The sequence below is a fragment of the Sebastes fasciatus genome, chromosome 14 (assembly GCF_043250625.1).
Source record: "Sebastes fasciatus isolate fSebFas1 chromosome 14, fSebFas1.pri, whole genome shotgun sequence".
Classification (NCBI taxonomy): Eukaryota; Metazoa; Chordata; class Actinopteri; order Perciformes; family Sebastidae; genus Sebastes; species Sebastes fasciatus.
The window spans coordinates 18,066,693-18,085,577 of NC_133808.1; the positions used below are offsets into that span (position 1 = coordinate 18,066,693).

General features: G+C 41.1%; 1 protein-coding gene across 1 annotated transcript in view; it reads left to right on the forward strand.

Moving 5' to 3' along the window:
• kcnh7 (potassium voltage-gated channel subfamily H member 7) overlaps positions 1 to 18,885 on the forward strand; it is a 61,789-nt gene that overhangs the window by 41,231 nt on the left and 1,673 nt on the right. The window contains exons 10-18 of the mRNA XM_074659391.1: positions 792 to 1,217; positions 5,065 to 5,464; positions 5,938 to 6,137; positions 8,026 to 8,278; positions 11,737 to 11,942; positions 12,145 to 12,232; positions 12,378 to 12,542; positions 14,655 to 14,811; positions 17,889 to 18,069. Of these exons, the coding sequence (XP_074515492.1) occupies positions 792 to 1,217; positions 5,065 to 5,464; positions 5,938 to 6,137; positions 8,026 to 8,278; positions 11,737 to 11,942; positions 12,145 to 12,232; positions 12,378 to 12,542; positions 14,655 to 14,811; positions 17,889 to 18,069 (2,076 nt within the window). The remainder of the gene's footprint in view (positions 1 to 791; positions 1,218 to 5,064; positions 5,465 to 5,937; positions 6,138 to 8,025; positions 8,279 to 11,736; positions 11,943 to 12,144; positions 12,233 to 12,377; positions 12,543 to 14,654; positions 14,812 to 17,888; positions 18,070 to 18,885) is intronic.

Consider the following 18,885-nt stretch of genomic DNA (forward strand, 5'->3'; position numbering starts at 1 on the left):
AGTTTGGAGTCACCGCTGAGATGCAAACACTGCATCTACTTCCTGACTGCTAGCATGGGGAAATCTATAATTCATGTGTTGAAGATAGGGGAATGTGCTTGAATGAATAGAGAGGACCCGCCGCCCTCATCCTCACTCCTGCACTATTTTCTGCCCTCTCTCTTTGTCTGCCACTGCTTATTAAGGCAAAAACAGGGACGGCTTGGCCTTCCCAGGCACACTGAATAATTTATCATCCAGTCAGGGATCATTCATATGGGGAAATTAAAACAGATGTTTGTTTACCAAAATATATCTATACAAATATCTATCGGCACAATGTATACAGCTTTATGGTCTGTACAGTAAAGCGCTTTTTACCAAGAGTACAGATGTGGAACTCTTGCAAATGTGAAACAAGTCAGCGGTAGTCACATTATTCATGGTGCTGGGACAGAGGCAGTCTACTTGTCATAGTAGAGTGCAGGCTGCCTTTATCTAATACTGTTTGACTGCAGAGCACTTCGTGTGTCACAGTTGCTGTCAAATCAGTCCTTGAAGTCTGTGAGCTGGTTGAATTACCTGGTGGGCTTCAGAAGTAATTATCATGAGAATTAAATACTTAAAGGTGTCTTTGATCAAATTGTCAGAAGGAGGATCAACAAAGAGAAGCACTACCCGCATCAATTTAGACAGGTGACAGAAATTAAAGTTTTCACTGATCCTATTCCACTAAGCTGTTGATCCACGTTAAAATGAAGTGACATTTATAAATTAAGATCAATCCTGACCATCTCTTACCACTCCTCCAGGTCCTGTCACTCGGCGCTGATGTGCTGCCCGAGTATAAACTCCAGACGGCCCGCATTGACAAGTTCACCATCCTCCACTACAGCCCCTTCAAAGCCATGTGGGACTGGCTGATCCTGCTGCTGGTCATCTACACAGCGATCCTCACTCCCTACTCCGCTGCTTTTCTTCTCAATGACAACGAGGAGTCGAAGAGGCGCGAATGCGGATACTCCTGCAGCCCTCTTAACGTGGTGGATTTAATGGTGGACATCATGTTCATCATCGACATCCTCATAAACTTCAGGACCACTTACGTAAACCTGAACGAGGAGGTGGTCAGCGATCCGGCCAAGATAGCAATCCATTACTTTAAAGGCTGGTTCCTTATAGACATGGTGGCGGCAATCCCCTTTGACCTTCTTATCTTTGGCTCAGGATCAGATGAGGTATGTTATCTCTAATGCATATATTTTCTACCTGTTTTTTTTTTTACTCCCAGGGAGCTTTGCTTCACATAAACCCGGCCATGCTTGCACTGTTATCCATTCACTAAGTCCAGACTTGTACCTCTGGGCCACTATTAAAGCCTGAATCTTTCTGTCTCGGCTCTGAGAGGATTACTTTAAATTGCATGTTTTTTCATACTTTTTTTCTCTTTTTTTTCTTTTCTTTTTTTTTTTTTGAATGGTCCTCATTCTAGAATCCATTTACACGGATTAATGGCTTACCAAATGGCAATCAATGATGCATTTATGTGAGGAGCAGGCCAACAGGGCTGTGTGCACAGCTTACATGCAGATGTGAGACGGCCATTGGTAGGCTGGCTGCCAGGCCTGCTGGCTTGTTTGTTGGTAGGATATGTCCCCTCAGGCTCTGGATCCACTTCAGTGCTTTATCGTGCTTTGTAGGCACTCCATTACACCAGAAAAGCTCCTGATTATAAACCATAATCATCTTTTCCGCCACTGCTGCTGCTGCTTCTGCTTCTGCTGCTGCTGCTGCTGAGTCAGTTCAGTGAATGACAACAAACCAAAAGGAAAAAGGACGTTTGTTTATCTCACAAGACAAATCACAAAACAGTCCTGGCAAAATTGCTCAATAAGTTGCAAGTAAAACATTATCTTTTACCTCAATGCAAACTATGTGACATTATAATAAATAGTATGTCATATACTGTGATAACATGCCAATGCATTGCTTGCATTTATAGCCCACCAGCTCAGTGTTTATAATTTTCAGACTGGACATGCAACGTCCCGCTCGACTGCCTTCTCATTCAGAAAACAAAACAACTGAAACAGTGGCAGATGGTTTTCACAAGGCTCATTTAGTTTAGCAGCTTAACAAGACGGTTTTAACCTACAAGCGCTTAAGTAAACCTTTTAATTGGAGCAGAGAATATGTGAAATAGATTTCAATCAATGTCTCGTTGCTTTCAAAACATCTTAGTCTTGCCACAAGATTGAACATACTGTGAGAGGAAATTATGCAAAATTGGCACCATGTAGTGTTTTTTTAATAATAATAATTATAATAGAAATAGAAAAACAAACTATTTATTATCAAGCTGTGTCACTGTGAATGCGGTGGGAAAGAAGTTGAGTGCTTTGTCCCAATTTGAACCCCCTAAATGTTGTTCCCATTAGAGAGGAACAGGGAGGAGGGTGTGTGGGGGGGGGGGGGGTTGTAGTGCTGTGCAGCTGTGTTACAGTATGGAATTGCTTGTTCAGGTACATTTAAGACTTAATTGAACTTTTATAGAGTGTGCCTCTAGGTTTAACCGATGTGGGATTTTAAAGGCCACGTTTAATATTTTGTTTTTAATATTTCATGGTTTTTTAATTAGTTTTTTTTTTTCTGGTGTTAGATGAGTGTTATTTGTAAATGCAGCAGGGAAACTAGCCTATATTAGGATCAGTTGAGCAGACAAAATGCTGATTTTCCTACCAAACTCAGCAATTATGTATGTACATACACCTCAAATTTATGGTAGTTTTCTCCTTTAAATTCAGATTTACACTGACAGGCATCTTTTCAATATGCAAATCCTACACAGAAAGGCTCCAGTCAAACAGTGGACTCAAACCTAAGACCTTTTTGTTGTACAGGAACCACCTAAGAAATCAGAATAAAATGTCCTGAGACATAGAACAAGTCGTCCATTAAAAACAAGAGTTAGGAGTACCAATTATATTTGAATTTTAGAAATTATACATGTTGCAGTAATTGTTCTTACAATGTGGTGACTGAGCTTAGCCTGTTGTTAGCGTCAGCAAACCAAACTTTAGCCAAAATAAAGTTCACAGTAACATTAGCAAAGAATTCTGGTCAATTCTTACATTTCACATAATGTTCAAAACCATTCAGGCGGCCAGCTCATTAAAGTTGTGCTGGACTCAAAGCAATAAGAAGTCGTTAAGGGAGACAGTTTTCTGAAAATAGCCACTAGAGGACAGAACTATAGAAACCTCTCATTAAGTAAATTAGATTCATACATAACTGTAAAGTGCATAACATAATTGTTTTTTGGGGGACAGCCAATTCCGACGATTCAAACCACTTGGCAAAGTTTGTGGTCCTAGTTGAATGATAATAATGTCAATTTGATTACAAGTACAAGATTGGACCCAAACATAAACCTCTAATGTCAAACACAAAAGCATAAACCTCTAATGTCAAATACAAATGCTTAACTTGAAACAGGGGAGATTGTCCCAGAATTTGGCTTGAACATACAGCAGTGCAATGGGCAATAATTTAGGCCCTCAAAAAACATAATGAATCTCTTTTCAAAAGCAGAAAGCTCACAGTGTAGTCAGATACGCCATATGTTATACTGAAAACAAAGGTTGCAAATCATGCTTTGTATCAGGATTTATTGGCTCTGCTTTGCTCAAATTCCTGCTCGTGGCACCATTGTAAGTAACCAAGAGATTAAGGGTCAATAAAGCAGAACAAAAAGAATGGTTGGTGGCACATTTTTGAAAGAACATTTAAAGACAGTGTGACGACTGTGAGATTTTGAATCCCTAAATAACTGACTTTGTATACTGTAAACCCAATTAGAAACCGTTGTGGAGCTGTTAGTCTCTCCAAAATGAACCCAGTAGTGTGGCTGTTCTGTGCACAATATTGAATGGCAATGCTTAAAGGAATACTTCAGCCACAAAATGACCATTTGTATATCAATTACTCACCATGTGTTACCTTGAATTCTTGAAGAAAACTACGTTCCAAATCGCATACTTTCTCTTTTTACTTTTAGTACGTACTGCAACTGCCCTTACACATGTATACTGTTGCATGCAGTATGCATACAATTGGGACATACTACTTCGTCATAACATTGTGGCTTGAACTTTGACCCTCTTGCTCATATATTCGCTGCGCAGAGGATTGTGGGTCAGAATAGCCAGAAAGCATGCTGGCTTGCATACTGCAAAACTGCATTTGACATACTATGCATTTGGACATACGAAATATTTTTTGGCATACTAAATAGTATGGTAGTATGGGTATTGAAACGTACATTTTTTTTTTTTTCGCATGCCTCGACGGTGAACGGAGTTTTCGGATTCTCCGTTCACCATGGAGGCATGCAAGGTAAACAAAGGTGAGTACTTGATATACTGTACAAATGGTCATTTTAAGGTCAAAGTATTCCTTTAATAATGTCTGGATTTAAACAACTTTAACTTCAGCAAAGAAACAGAATGAGTAAGATACATTTTGTTTTTCATTTGTCCTAAGAAAATCAAGATATAAGGCGATACTAACCGAGTGGTTAGGAAGTGGAGAGTGTGCAAACATTAACTTCATTTTCAAAGGTCAGTCAGTAATTGTCAGGTAGATAAATGACCGTGCCAATGGGAATGGTGCTTAGTGTTGCCTAAACCTTTCTTGATGACACAGAAGCAGCAACAAACTCCCAGGGTGCCACTGAGTGAGTGCTACTGCCTGTTCGGTGTTGAATAAATGAGGATTTATCTGCAGGGCTGCTGGTGTCTTCACGTCTGTGTTCATTTGCCTTTGGCCAAAGAGCTGTTGGGAGTTGCCGCAAAAGAGTCTTTGTCTTTTTTCACTCTTACGGAAACTCATTACCTCAGTTTGGGAAGTGCCTCTCATTTGTCACCTCTTTAGATTTGTTATTAACAAAGAGAACATGTCAGAGCATGCGGCATGTTATTGTATTATTACACTGTAAAATGTAAAAGTATTGTTAGTCTGACATATTAACACTCATACTACTACTGCTATTACTAATAAAATGCCCTACTATACTTCTTTGTTCAGACCACCACTCTGATTGGCCTGTTGAAGACAGCTCGGCTCCTGCGATTGGTGCGTGTAGCCAGGAAGTTGGACCGCTACTCTGAGTATGGCGCTGCAGTCCTCATGCTGCTCATGTGCATCTTCGCCCTCATCGCCCACTGGCTAGCCTGTATATGGTACGCCATCGGCAACGTGGAGAAGCCCTACTTAGAGCACAAGATCGGCTGGCTAGACAACCTGGGCGTGTCCATAGGGAAGAGATACAACTACAGCGACCCCGGCTCTGGTCCCTCGATCAAGGACAAGTACGTCACAGCACTTTACTTCACCTTCAGCAGTCTGACCAGCGTGGGCTTTGGAAATGTTTCCCCAAACACCAACTCAGAGAAGATCTTTTCCATCTGCGTCATGTTGATCGGCTGTGAGTATGTTTTGGTCTCTTTTTATTTTGCTTTTATCCTGCGTAGCATTTGAAGTGGCGTTACTTCGTTTGATCAGATCCAAGACTACCTATTGTATGTCTGTCTGTCCTGGGAGAGGAATCCCTCCGCTGTTGCTCTTCCTGAGGTGTCTTCCATTTGTCCCAATTAAAGGTTTTATTCGGAGGAGTTTTTCTTTATCAGAATCGAGGGTCTAAAAACAGAGGGTGGCGTATGCTGCACAGATTGTAAAGCCCCCTGAGGCAAATTAGTGATTTGTGGTATTGCTGTATAAATAAGATTTGACTTGATTTGGCTTGACTAGGCGACAGATTGTCTGTGTTTATAGCAGCATTTCCATGACTCCACATTCATTCAAGTTAACAGTATGTCTCTGTGGGCCAAGGCAATAAAGATGCAAAGCAGTCTGTAGAATGTAACTCACCTCTTTTATTCATCATTGTTTGTATTTCAGCCCTCATGTATGCCAGTATTTTTGGAAACGTCTCAGCCATCATTCAGAGGTTGTACTCGGGTACGGCCCGATATCATGCTCAAATGTTGCGGGTCAAGGAGTTCATACGCTTTCACCAGATCCCCAACCCGCTGAGGCAGAGGCTGGAGGAGTACTTCCAACACTCCTGGGCCTACACCAACGGCATCGACATGAACACGGTAAATAAACATCTACCCGCTAGTGTAACTTGATAGCATACCTAACGAAATGAACTGATCTCATTGAATGATAGTAGAAATACTGTATATGCAAGATTCTAAAAAGAGTTTTCTTTCTCTTGTCTGCTTTTCATCTGGATTTACATCTCTGCATTGGTAAGAGCAGGAGGTACATGTTTTTATTTCTCGTCATTTTCATGGCACGGTTTAATAAAACAACCCCATTATCCCGATAGTGTCAATATCAGAAATGTTCATCACTTACAGCAGTGGTTCCCAACCTGGAGTCCGGGCCACCCTTAGGGGGGCGCCAAAGATCACAGGGAGTTGTGCCAGGATTTGTCCGCTGTGATGTTGTCAAAAAATTACATTTCTAAAATCATAATAACACAATTACTGGATAATTTAAACAAAAGTCTGTACATAAAACATATTAATAATAATAATTATTATTATTATATATATATATATTTTTTTGGTACTTAGTTGCAAAATCTAAATATTCTGCTTCAATCCATATTTGTTGGCGTTTAGCCTTTCAAAAACAACATTTTCACTGCGGTCAAAAATCCATTTGCTCTCCGGCTGGCTTGACGCACACAAAGGGAGGCACGCCACTGTATTACAGAGGCGGTCTAGCAGCAATCTAACAATGCCATAATTACATTTATTTACCCACATTAACAGAAAATCTATTTTGGCTCAAATGCTTTTATAATATATTATAAGAAATTAATAAAGTCATTTCAAAATAAAAGATCATATTATGTAACTGTAATCGTCCCTCAAGACATCATGACTTTATTTATGTTGATGAAACTGACGAGTTCGAGGATTTATAATTTCTTTTAGGGTGATGATGTCGGGGGAAGTGGCTCAGCTTTTTTTGTATACAAGTAGGGGAGGCTTAAAGGAAAAAAGGTTGGGAACCTCTGACTTACAGTATGCATGATTTGTGTGAATTCATCTAATTATTATAGCATATTTCATATCTTAAAGCAAAGAAATCCTAGTATGTGAGTGTGGATCTAGTAGCATGCACTGAAAATGGCATTTTGTCTTGTTTCAATTCCATCTGAAGTTTTATTTGCAATCATTTTATCAGTAGCATCTCCTTGCAGTTAACAAATTATATTCCTCACCAACAAATGTGTTAATGTTCTGCTTATTTATCACTTTTATATTCAAGTGTGTTTATATTGTAATCGTCCTACCGTAAAGTAGAGATTGTCTCAGTGAAAGGTTTTCATTCCCAGGTGTAAATTTATGGCTTTTGGTAGAAACTCTCTCAATTTGATATCAATTCAAGAAATAAAAGTTGAGGTATTTAAGGCAATAACCCAAGATTAAGTGCATACTTACTAATTAAAGTCTAATTTACATTTCCATAAATCAACTCGTCATCCATCATTTAATGTGCGATAAACTGTTTAAGAAAAGAAAGAGACAAAGCCAAAACTGAGCAGGCATTGTGTGATTAGCTCAGGGGGCGGTTACATAAATCCAGGTGGCAGTTATTTTTACGTACCACATTTGCTAGGAAAATCACACAAAATCATAAATTGCTACATCTTGACATAATCTTGATTAAGAAACATCATAGTGTCCTGTTACATTTTAGTTTATTCTTCCGATACACTAAAGATGTGATGTATCTGAATCTGACTGTGTTTAATGGGTCGATGACTCTCTACCACGTTTGTTTTCATCCTATGTCCGTATCTCTCTGCTGTTGTCACGCCTAATTACAACTTCTCTTAGTGAACGTAAATTCATCTTAACACATTTGCTGCTCGCAGCTTTCAACTAGCTTGACAGAACGATCTCTTTGAGGCTATCAAACTCAATGTTGTGTGCATTTTACTCACGGATTTTCTCTGCATCACAGGTATTAAAAGGTTTTCCTGAGTGCCTGCAGGCAGATATCTGCCTTCACCTCAACCAGAGTCTTCTTCAAGACTGCAAAGCGTTCGATGGAGCCTCCAAAGGCTGCCTGAGGGCCTTGGCCATGCACTTCAAAACCACTCACGCCCCTCCTGGAGACACTCTGGTCCACAGTGGTGATGTGCTCACCGCTCTCTACTTTATGTCCCGCGGCTCTATTGAGATCCTGAAAGATGACATTGTGGTAGCCATCCTGGGTAAATACAATCCCTTGTTGATTATGTGAAGTATGATACTGGGCAACACTAAGAGATTGTTATGTATGTCCTACGAACCCTGAATATGTTATAGGTGGATTTATTTATCTCCTTTGAGCCAAGATAGTTTTCTGTTTGACCTTTTGCCAGTGTCCATCATCTGTACCATTCATTTATTGGCAGTATGGGGAGATTATGAGACAATGGGCCCCTGGGCACAGACAAGCAAAAGGTCCCTCCACGTCTCCTACCAGCCCAGTCGCACAAAAAAAGTGTATGAATGACATGATGCGCAAGGCATTTAGCTCACAATAAGAACGCCGTTCTTGCTTTTGGCGTGTCATTTGTACGCCATGTAGTCTGTAGCCTCCTCCTCCACGTAAATGTGCTACACTCAGAGCTAGTGATGTAGAATTAAATGTATGAAAGACAGCTTATGCTGGGCTGGAGGGGAGGTGGATGGTGTTCAAGACCGGTGTTTTGTTTTGTAAGTTACATCAGTGACGTTTGTGACGTGTTTTCCATACTTATTTAGTTAAGTATTAACTAATTAAGTTACTTAGTTGACGCCCATATTGTAAAAAATTAGATTTTCTTGTCTTTTTTATTATAAAGCAGGTTTAACTGCTCTATAAATACTGTGAAAGTATCAAAACGCTCAATCCATTGATAAATAAACACAGCCCGTATTCAGAAACTGTAACGAGCCGTCAGGATTTCTGTATATTTTGTGATGTCACAAATATACAATCTATAGACCATTTCAGTGTTTAACGTAAACATTCTAAATGTGTCCCAGTTTAATTCCGGATGCAGGGTTTGTGAATGACATCAGCTGACAGGAAGTAAATATGATGGAACCAAGCTGTTGCCCAGCAACGCAATTTTGTTGCAATTCGGTTAGATTTGAGCTAAAACGGAGCGTTTCAGAAAGAGGGTAAATAGAGGTATATTCAGGTAGACGGTATGAGAAAAATAAATGTTTTTTTGAACATTACAGCATGTAAACATGTTCTAGTAGAAACACAAAATACAAGTATGAACCTGAAAATGAGCATGATACGGGACCTTTAAGCCTAACCATGATGTTTTTCCTAAATCTAACTAAGCCTAAACCTGCGGACGTTACGGTAGTATTGTTGCGTGGACTACAAATGACTCATTGTAGTCAATTTATGTTTCTTTGTGGTCATTTTGTGTCTCTTCCTCGTTGGTACATGTCTCTTTGAGTGACATTTTGAAGGTGAAGGCCAGGGGGGCCTCTGTGCCCGGTAGGCCCGTTCAGTGATCCATCCATGATTGGCAGACTCTATTGTTCTTAAAATGTCCATCTATCACTGAGAGGTGTGAATAACTGTAAAAGTCACCTCCCTGTTGTACTGAATATCTGTCAGCTGATGGTGTGTTGAATGTCAGCGTCAAACCTGTTGAGACAAAGACAAAAACCCTTATTCTGCTGCTTTTGGTCAAGTTTGATCTTGGAAAAGGAAATGGTGGTTCAAAGTCATATTATTCTGACCTCACTGCTATTGTTTTGAGTTTGCATACTTTAATATATTGTCAGTGCTATCAGTATGCTAAGATTTATCTTTTTGTTTATAGTCAAAGAGAAAGAACTTACAAAACAGTCATGTTAAATGTGCAAAGCAGGCTTTTTCAGGATGTCAGAAAATTGCTAGAAAACACACTGTGCCTTTAATACACCGGTGGGTTTCCACCTTTGGCTTTTTGTTAAGGGTATTAATTATGTAGTTTGTTCTGATTGATTGAATTATTGATTGAGCTAGTCTCCTACTCTGCCCACGATGCTTGGTATTCTCAAATATGTTGAGATGCTGCAGTCACAAGCTCAGTTTCCCAATGGACACCCACTATTTTAACACAGTAATACTTACAAAGAGGCTCAGCGTGACTTGTGTGCTCATCAAAGAATTAACTGTTGTAATGTGAGCCCTTCAAATGTGAATAATTTTCAGGTTATTGCGGCAGCTAAACCACATCGCGTTCACACATTTTGACAAGAATGGCAAGGTGTGCCTGCCGTCCCCCATTTCTGTCCTCTGGGCAATAAGGCTGTTCGTGTGACAGGTTTGAGACTCTGACATTTCTATTAAGTGGCTCCATGAAAGGTTGTTTGGCAATTTCAAAGAACACGGTGTAATAGCTGCCACTTTTTTTGACAGTGCAGGGAAATGAGTTAAAGCTGCAAAATAGGGATTATAAAAAAAAAAAAAGGGCAGACTAAACTGACTGAAACAATTGCCAGCTCTAAATGTGAAACACTGTTTTGCCTCAGTAATACTGTATCGTGATCCTGAATTCTCATTACTCTTTTTAGAATACGGAGTATTCATCTTTTTCTTCACGGGTGAACCACAACCAGGTGCTACTACGGGCCAAGCCTGGATTAAATTTGCCATTATTCATGAGACGAATGCTCTCGAAAGCTACACCTGACAGAATGGGGTTTAAGCTTAGCAAAAACTGCTGCATCACACAAAATCCATTATTAACAAACACAGTGTTAAAGCCACTGATCTCATAGATCAGCCCATTTATATTTCATATAAACATAATGCTCCAGCGGCATCATTTTGCTCCAATATGTTTGTGAAAACCACAGCTAACAAGGTGGTGGTCAGCCGATAGCGCTTAAGCATTTTTCCTCTTGTAATGATACCGAGTCCAACAAGGCTACTAGCATTGTTCCACAGGTGAGGAATTAGTCTCATACGCTGCCATCCAGGCTAATGACGAACTAAATCCTTGTGCTGAGAGCTGCGTGTGGGGGAGAGATACACCGCTCTGTGTGAGGCTGTCCTCTGTGGCAGAAAGGTGTCCGGTGCATGCTGTGAAAGGAACACTGGCAGCCAACATATCATATCTCCTGAACCCCTGCTTACACTGTTGGCATTTAGTGAACCTCTGGACTAACAAAGGCATTTTTCATCACAGCCTTTTAAACCAGACCCTTATTTCAGCAGAGGAAACTCTCATGATAGACTCTATGACTTCCTAGAAGTTTGCTGAAGAAATGGCTTCATTATGCGATTACCATTATGAACACAATTTTTTTTCCTTTGAAGTACACAAGTGTGTCAATCACAATCAAACCCTCCTTTCCCTCCACATCAAAGTGGCTTTGAGTTAGCAGTTGTTCCTCTGCATAAATAATGGATCAAAGATAGAAAGACAACTGATGCACAGGCCTTGGGAGAACATCTACACAGAGAGGAAAGACTGTTTGATTTTTATTATCCACAAAAACAAACACGTCTGTGCCCTTTAGTGAGAGCTTGAGGAATAGCGCGATAAATCCCGATAGAAAACTAGACACATTATTCCCTATAATCCGCATAACTACTTGTAGAAGTCATTGGCGGTAACACACTGACATTTTTCCCTGTCCCAGTGAACCTTTTGAGAAGATTTATTGTGTCTGTGTGTGTTGATACCAGGTAAAAATGACATCTTTGGAGAAATGATCCATCTATTTGCCAAGCCTGGGAAGTCCAATGCTGATGTGCGAGCTCTGAGTTACTGTGACCTGAGCACCATTCAGAGAGAGGATCTGCTGGAGGTGATAGACATGTACCCGGAGTTTGCCGACTCCTTCTTCAGCAACCTGGAGCTCACCTTCAACCTCAGAGAGGAGTCTCCGAAGGTAGATGATGTTGCATTGTTGTTATGGGAGCTGCATGTTCAATTGATGCTATTCACATTGTCATGAATATGGACATTCACAATTATTCTTACAAAGTATGATATTTATATTGTATTGCAAGATTTTTATGCATCCACGCTGGCGACAGCCGTGGCCAGAGGCATTATGTAGTAATTAATAGATTCTAATGCTCACATTGCAGCCCTCAAGCTCCCAAGGCGGTGATTTACAGGGCGAGGGCAGTAAGAACATTAAAAGAAGGATCTCCTTCACACCAGATGTATCTAAAGGTAAGTGGAAACTAATCTGCACATGACCAGTACAGCCTCTTGTGGTTGCAAATGTGTACTTTGTTATTGTTCTCCCTGAGAGCATCTATTCCATATGGAATACAGCGTGTTCTTCCACTGACTCTTGTTAATTGCCGTTCTACAGGGGAAAACAAGGAAGTGGTTAAAGACTTGGTGAGGGAGAGGGAGTCCAACTCGTGCCTAAAGAGAAGTTCAGAAACCCTGGGTCTCGCTCCACCCAGTGCCCCAGTCCTGGACTCAAACGTTATCGTCAGAAACAACATAGAACAGAGAAGACCATCATTTGAAGGTAATATATTTTACTGATGAGTGTTATGTGAACATAATCTGTAATGTTTTGACTTAAAGAAGAGTTGCTAGGGGTTCCTGGGTGGTCTAAGGCAAAGACATAATTGGCGATGATGGGAAGCCAGTGCGGGAGTATGTCCTTGTTGCTGCAATGGTATCTCCTATTGAATGGTTGGAGCAAATGTGTGGAGGTGGCTGAGATCTTCCCATAGATCCATAAGTTGAAAGGCTTATCTTACACCAAAACACTGCACAGCAGTTTCTAATACTATGAGGCTGCATTTACACCAAATCAGGTATCGCTGCAATTAGTTTTGCGGCGGTGTTGGAGTGCCACCGCAGCGGGACGTTGGGTTGCGTTTCTCCAAAAGGAAGCCACTGCTGGATTTTTTTTCAGCATCTCCTGCGGTCCCTATACCACCGCAGCCTGAACCAAGCCCTCAGGAAGGGCGCCAGGCTTTAAAGCAAATTTTTGTAATGGCCAAACGGTGGAATTACAACTTCCGGGTCCGTCATGTGATGCCATTGGGCCCAAAAATACTTTTTCCCATAGACTTACATTGGGAAAGAGACGTCTGTAAATCAGTGGATAATTTGTTTTTAGGTGAATCAACTTCCCAGTATGAATACTTGGATAGCCCTTATTTAAATCATTAGGTCCTAAAAGTTGTAAAAATCCACTAATAGTCGAATCCAGAGTTATACTCCTTCCTCCGTTCATGTCAATGAGCCCCAGACCGAGAGCTGGGAGACGGGGTTAAAGGAAACGCTAGTGCGCCTGCTCTATGGATGCAGAAGATCCTCGGAAGAGACAAGTACTTTTATCAGCAGTTGAGCCATTTTGGCTTCATGCACCACTGAGCAACTCTCATAGGAATGAACGGGAGCCCGCCTCCAACGCTGTATCCAGTTCTCACCCTACTGTACCACATTCAAATAGGAGGACTGGCGTTTCTGCAATAACGCTTAATTTGGTGTGAAAGCAGCCTGATTCAGGATTTTCCAAATTAGGAAGAAAAAAAAGTAAAATGCAATGGTTAAGTAGAATCACAACAATAGTTTAATATAATCATCATCCAATTATTGTACATAATAAAAGACAAACACCACGAGCTTCACAGAGGCAGTTTTTTATTGCAATGCATAACATCATATTTTACAGCTGATCATGTTTTGAACACATCAGCCACAGCAAATCCACTGCCCTATTTTTATACAGTAGAGACAGGACTATGACGCAGGCATACACGTAAGAAAGATGTGATTCAACTCTCGCAATTTCCGAGGTGTTTGTAGTGGGAGCCTTAGATGTCCAATGTTCACACCCGTATAAAGGGGCCAAGCTTTAAAGACATACATTTGCAATAATGAAAAGTGTCTCTTACTAAACCAGTATGCTTGATATTGATCTGCAATCTCACTCGCTCTAATGAAACAGAAATAGGATACAGAAAGTGGGAATTTTTCTTCTTTCCTTTCTCTAAGGAGGCTGCCTCAGAGATCTAAAATACACTACAATAACTGAATAACCTGATATATAATTGGCAGGATTTTCTATGGGCAAAGCACATCCCACTGACAAGACTGAAAAGCCAAGTAGTGAAAGACAGACAGTCGTAGATGTGAATAAAACAAAAAAAACTGTGTGACAGACTGAAGCTATTGTCAATCTCTACTGCTAGAAGGATGCACAACATGCATGAGGGCAAAGGTAAGTGCCATCCATGGTAAAAGACACACACAACATCCAACAATGGTCCTCATATCTATACGGATCATCATGGTAGTCCAAAGCCTGCTGCACCAGATAGTGTAATCACACAACTCTGTGTTTAAAATCACAAAAGAGGCTCAACACATATCAGTGGACAGGAAGCTGAACACTAACAGGTGCCCAGCAGAGATAACAACAGGGTTAGTTTGCTACTGGAAAACATTGCATTAATTCCCCCCGCACAAGAGCTTGATAGATTACAACAGAGAACCTACACGTAGCTCTCCTGTAGAGATTAATTACGTTCTATTTTAGTGGGGGGTTTTTTTGTTTAGTGATGACGTTGTTCTGACCCACATGTGAGGATGTAAAGCACGCGTGTTGGTTTGCACTCTCCAGATCTGTGCTGTGATAAATGGGCCTGTAAGAAGCCTGCGGACTACCTGGATGAGTCAGCACAGTTCCAGGACCTGAGAGAGGACGATAACTCTGCCAGCGAGATCACGTATGGAGAGGTGGAACAGCGCTTAGGTCAGCTACAAGAGCACTTAAACAGGTATATATACACATGGTTGATCCTCATGTAACGGTCATAAACTCTGAATTAGACCAGAATGTGAACTTTACCAGTTTATAAACCAATGTATGACAAAAGTGCTTCTTTTCTTCTTTTACTGTTCTCAATTGTTTCTTTGTGTCACCAGCGCAGAGTGTTTTACTTTCTTTCTTTATCATGGCTTTATCACTTGAGAAAACACCGATTAGTCAATTAGTCCACTAATCAGTTGTTTTGGTCTGAATGACTTATTTCTAAGAAACTCATGAGCACATCTTTGGTAAACACGAGATTTAAAGTGGTGCTTTTGTGTGATTCTTTGTGGAGAAACTCAGTTTCACAGATCTGTCGATTAAATCAACTAATCGTTAGTCAACAAACTTGTGTTAGAATTTCTTTGGTCAAGGACAGCCCTACTGCGTAGGCTACACATACATACATCAGTAATGATAATTGAATAATATAATTATAATATAACAAAGGGGCATTTTTCCTGCAAGTACTTTTACTTCGGACACTTTAACTACATTTTGCTAACAATACTGCATAAATGAGATTTTAAAGGGACTGTTTGCAAGAATCAGAAATGCTTGTTAACAGCGACACCTGTGGCCGTTAAGTCAACGAAAGTCAGCGTCGGGCTCGCGCTTGTGCTCGCTCTAAATAGACATGAACGAGCATCGCTCAAAACAGTGAGGCGACACACGTCAGCTAAAACCACAATATCACTCTATATTTCAGCTGCTTGGCAGTAATGTTAGCTGACCAGACGAAGGTCTCTCCATGAACATGATTTAGATCTGATCGTAGTGTTGGCTTGCAGCGGGGCTCCGCAGCGTGTCTTCCTGCTCTCTCCACCCGCAGTCGGAGAGAGCAGGAAGACACCGGCACCCGGTCGGTAACGAGACAATAACGTTTCTCTCTGCAGAGCCCCGTCACTTCACAAGACACGGGAAACTCTGTTGGTCTGGAGGAGCTGCAGCATTTATTTCTGCCCAAACGTCCACTGTACATTCACTAGATATTCTCAGAGCTAAACTAACTCTTCTGCAGTGTGTAGTGAACGCGCATTCACGTCTAGAGAACGCGCATAAGCGAGCGTGCATGTGTCCCGACCCGGTACATTTATACGCTTAAAAAGTTACAAACAGTCCCTTTAAGTATAGCACTTACAGTGTTTTTACAGTGATTTTTTTCAAGTAAATACTCTAAATGCTTCTTCCACTACTGTTAGCCTGTTAGCCTACTGGTGTGAAATCAGCTGAAACTTTGTCTGTCGATTGCAGCTTATTCTTCAAACTCCACTTGTTAAAAACAAAACATGGTGACTGGAAGTTATTCTTTTACTGAAGTGGGCGGTGCATTTGTTTCTTTACCTTGAATGCACGCATGTGTATTGTGTATTTGTGTCTTGTAAACTCTATCAGCTACAACAGGAAGAGCCAGGGGACACAGCTGACCCCATAAAACCTGGAGTTATGCACCTCTACTGTTGTGCTTTGACACAGTTCAGTTTGTTCTTGGTTTTAATAACGGAAAGTTTTACACACTGACTCTCTGCATGTTTGTTGTTCAAACCCGCAGATGTTTATTTCAAATTCTTGGGGAGTTCTCGAAGTTACCAAAATAAAATTAGGTATTAAAAACAGTCACACAAACTTGTAGAAGCACCTTTTTAGGCGCGAGGGCATGGCATTCTGAAGAAATAACACAATTACATTTGTGGTTATTTTTATTAATTATCCTGCCTTAGTGACTTAATGATTATGGAGTGTTTTTATTTTTTAAAGTTGTCACCTCCCACACTGCTAAAAGTAAGCCACACTTCCTCTGCGATCGCTGGCAACGTGTAGTTCAATTGCCAATGCACATGAGTAGGTGGAGGAAGGCAACTAGCTGGCAGAAGCTGTTGTCGGACTCAGAGTGGGCGGCTGCTGGATCTACTGGAAGTAGGATGATGTACGGTACCGCTGCAGAACCGGAACATTGAGAATGGATTGGTACAATATTTTAATGAGAGTAGTACTTAAAACTGATGACTGAGAAACAACGTATGTGTGAAACATCTTAGAAGAAAAGACACTCTATTGTAGCTAAACTCACTGTAATTTAAATGACAGATATGCAAGCAAGCTACCTTTCCAGAGTTAATACATCGCATTTTAGTCTCATTATTTTCTGTAGCGGAGAACCACTTTGGACATAGTTTTAACAACACACCTGCAGCCGGCAGACCACCAGAAATAGAAACACAAATGAACAGTGGGTGGTATTTTAAACTGGAATTATCACAGAGAGCGAGAGATGGCATCACGGTGCCGGAAACACCGTGCTGGCTCATTTTATTTAGCACAAATAAGACATTTTATCTAATGCACTCTACCTGACCTTGTTTTTTTCCCCTAATGCTAGCTGGCTGCAGGATGAGCAGCACTTCTGTCATTTTGTGTTTTTAACCTGTCTGAAAGGATATGACAGGGAAAAAAATGTTGGTGTAGCATTCAACACATCCATATAAATTGCCAAGAAAAAGTTTGCTGCACCTGTAATGAATGTCTACTGTGTGGATGCTTCTACTTTATCCCTCATCAGTCACGACCTAGTAAACAAATGCTGCCTCGTTACAACAGAGCTGCACAGTAAACCCGGGACACAACATATTTGACAATGTCTATGTATATTAGAAGGAATACAGGTAAAAGGTTATTCAGCATTACCCAGTTTTGAATGACGTCCTAAATATAGAGCTTGGATGAAATCTACTCGTAATTAGATTGACCAACTGAGTGTGATACAGTCATTTCCACAGTAAACGCTGAATTCACACCTCCCACAAAAAGCTCATTATCACTCTAGCATGAGCAGCGTCTTCCGTCTACTACTCTGGCACAGTGTGTTTCCATGTCTTTATTGTCATATGTCCACTGTGGAGCACAAGCTCCATCTAGTGCTCAGTGAAGTACAGCTGGGTGTGCTTTTAGCCATTGTATGATCAGACTAGTCAGACTTACGCATTATTATGCATTCATATCATCTTGTATGTGATTATCACCCTGTTTTTCTCTGTTCTTTTTGAGGCTGGAGACTCAGCTGGTGACAGATATTCAGACCATTCTGCAGCTGCTGCAAAGACAACCCACGCTGGGACCTCCAGCCTACAGCACTGTGACTGCCAGTCCAGACTATCACAGACCTGCTGTGAAGGTTCAGCCAGTTGCTCTGACTGCAAGCCATTTTTTCAGCCATACAGGAACTCAAGTAAGGACGTCTTTTTTTTTTCCGCCACACATTAAGTTATTTTTGCACATATGTTCATGAAGCATCAGCTGGCTTTTACAATCAACAATCACATTCTCACCAAGTCATCAGTGGTGTTGAAGGAGACAACGAGGCAGTCTCTATAATCTGACGAGCTCCCACTGTTTCACAGTGTTTGGCTCCTACCGGTTTTGATTGATTGGATTGTCTTGCCACTGTCTGTCTGGATGACATACGCCTCACCCATATGGGAGTCAATACAAGCTAAAACAAGTGATAAGGTTTTCTGTATGTTGAGATGTTTTGTCTGTCTTTGCATATAGTGTTTTTTTTACTGTTAAACTTAAAGGTGGTCTATACAATATCCATTAATATAGCATCAAACTATTTGCCATGTAAAGATATAGAGGAGTAATGTCTACCTGAGCAGAGAATGGAGTCGCTCTCCCTCTGTGTGTGTTGTAATCAGAGCTTCTCTGCGCCTTGTTGACATAACCGGGCCGGGCCGCGTGTGCTTTTAGTGCATGTTCGTGCATGTGAGCGTGCTCCACTGGCTTGCTCACGGCCGGCGCTCTGCACTGCGCTCATACGGCGATTACAGCTGATAATGCTGTCCCGACCGACAGCGTCGTCGTGGAAGTGTAGCACCCACCCTCTTGTTCCCCCGAGGTTAACACTGTTCGCTCTGTCAGCAGTGTTTCCGTTGTTTGCACTGTTAGCACCGTTAGCTACGAGCCGCCATCTCAGCCGTCGCCACGTTGAGAGCCGTGCAGAGGTAATAGATACTGGAATTTATAACTTCACATTTGACTATTC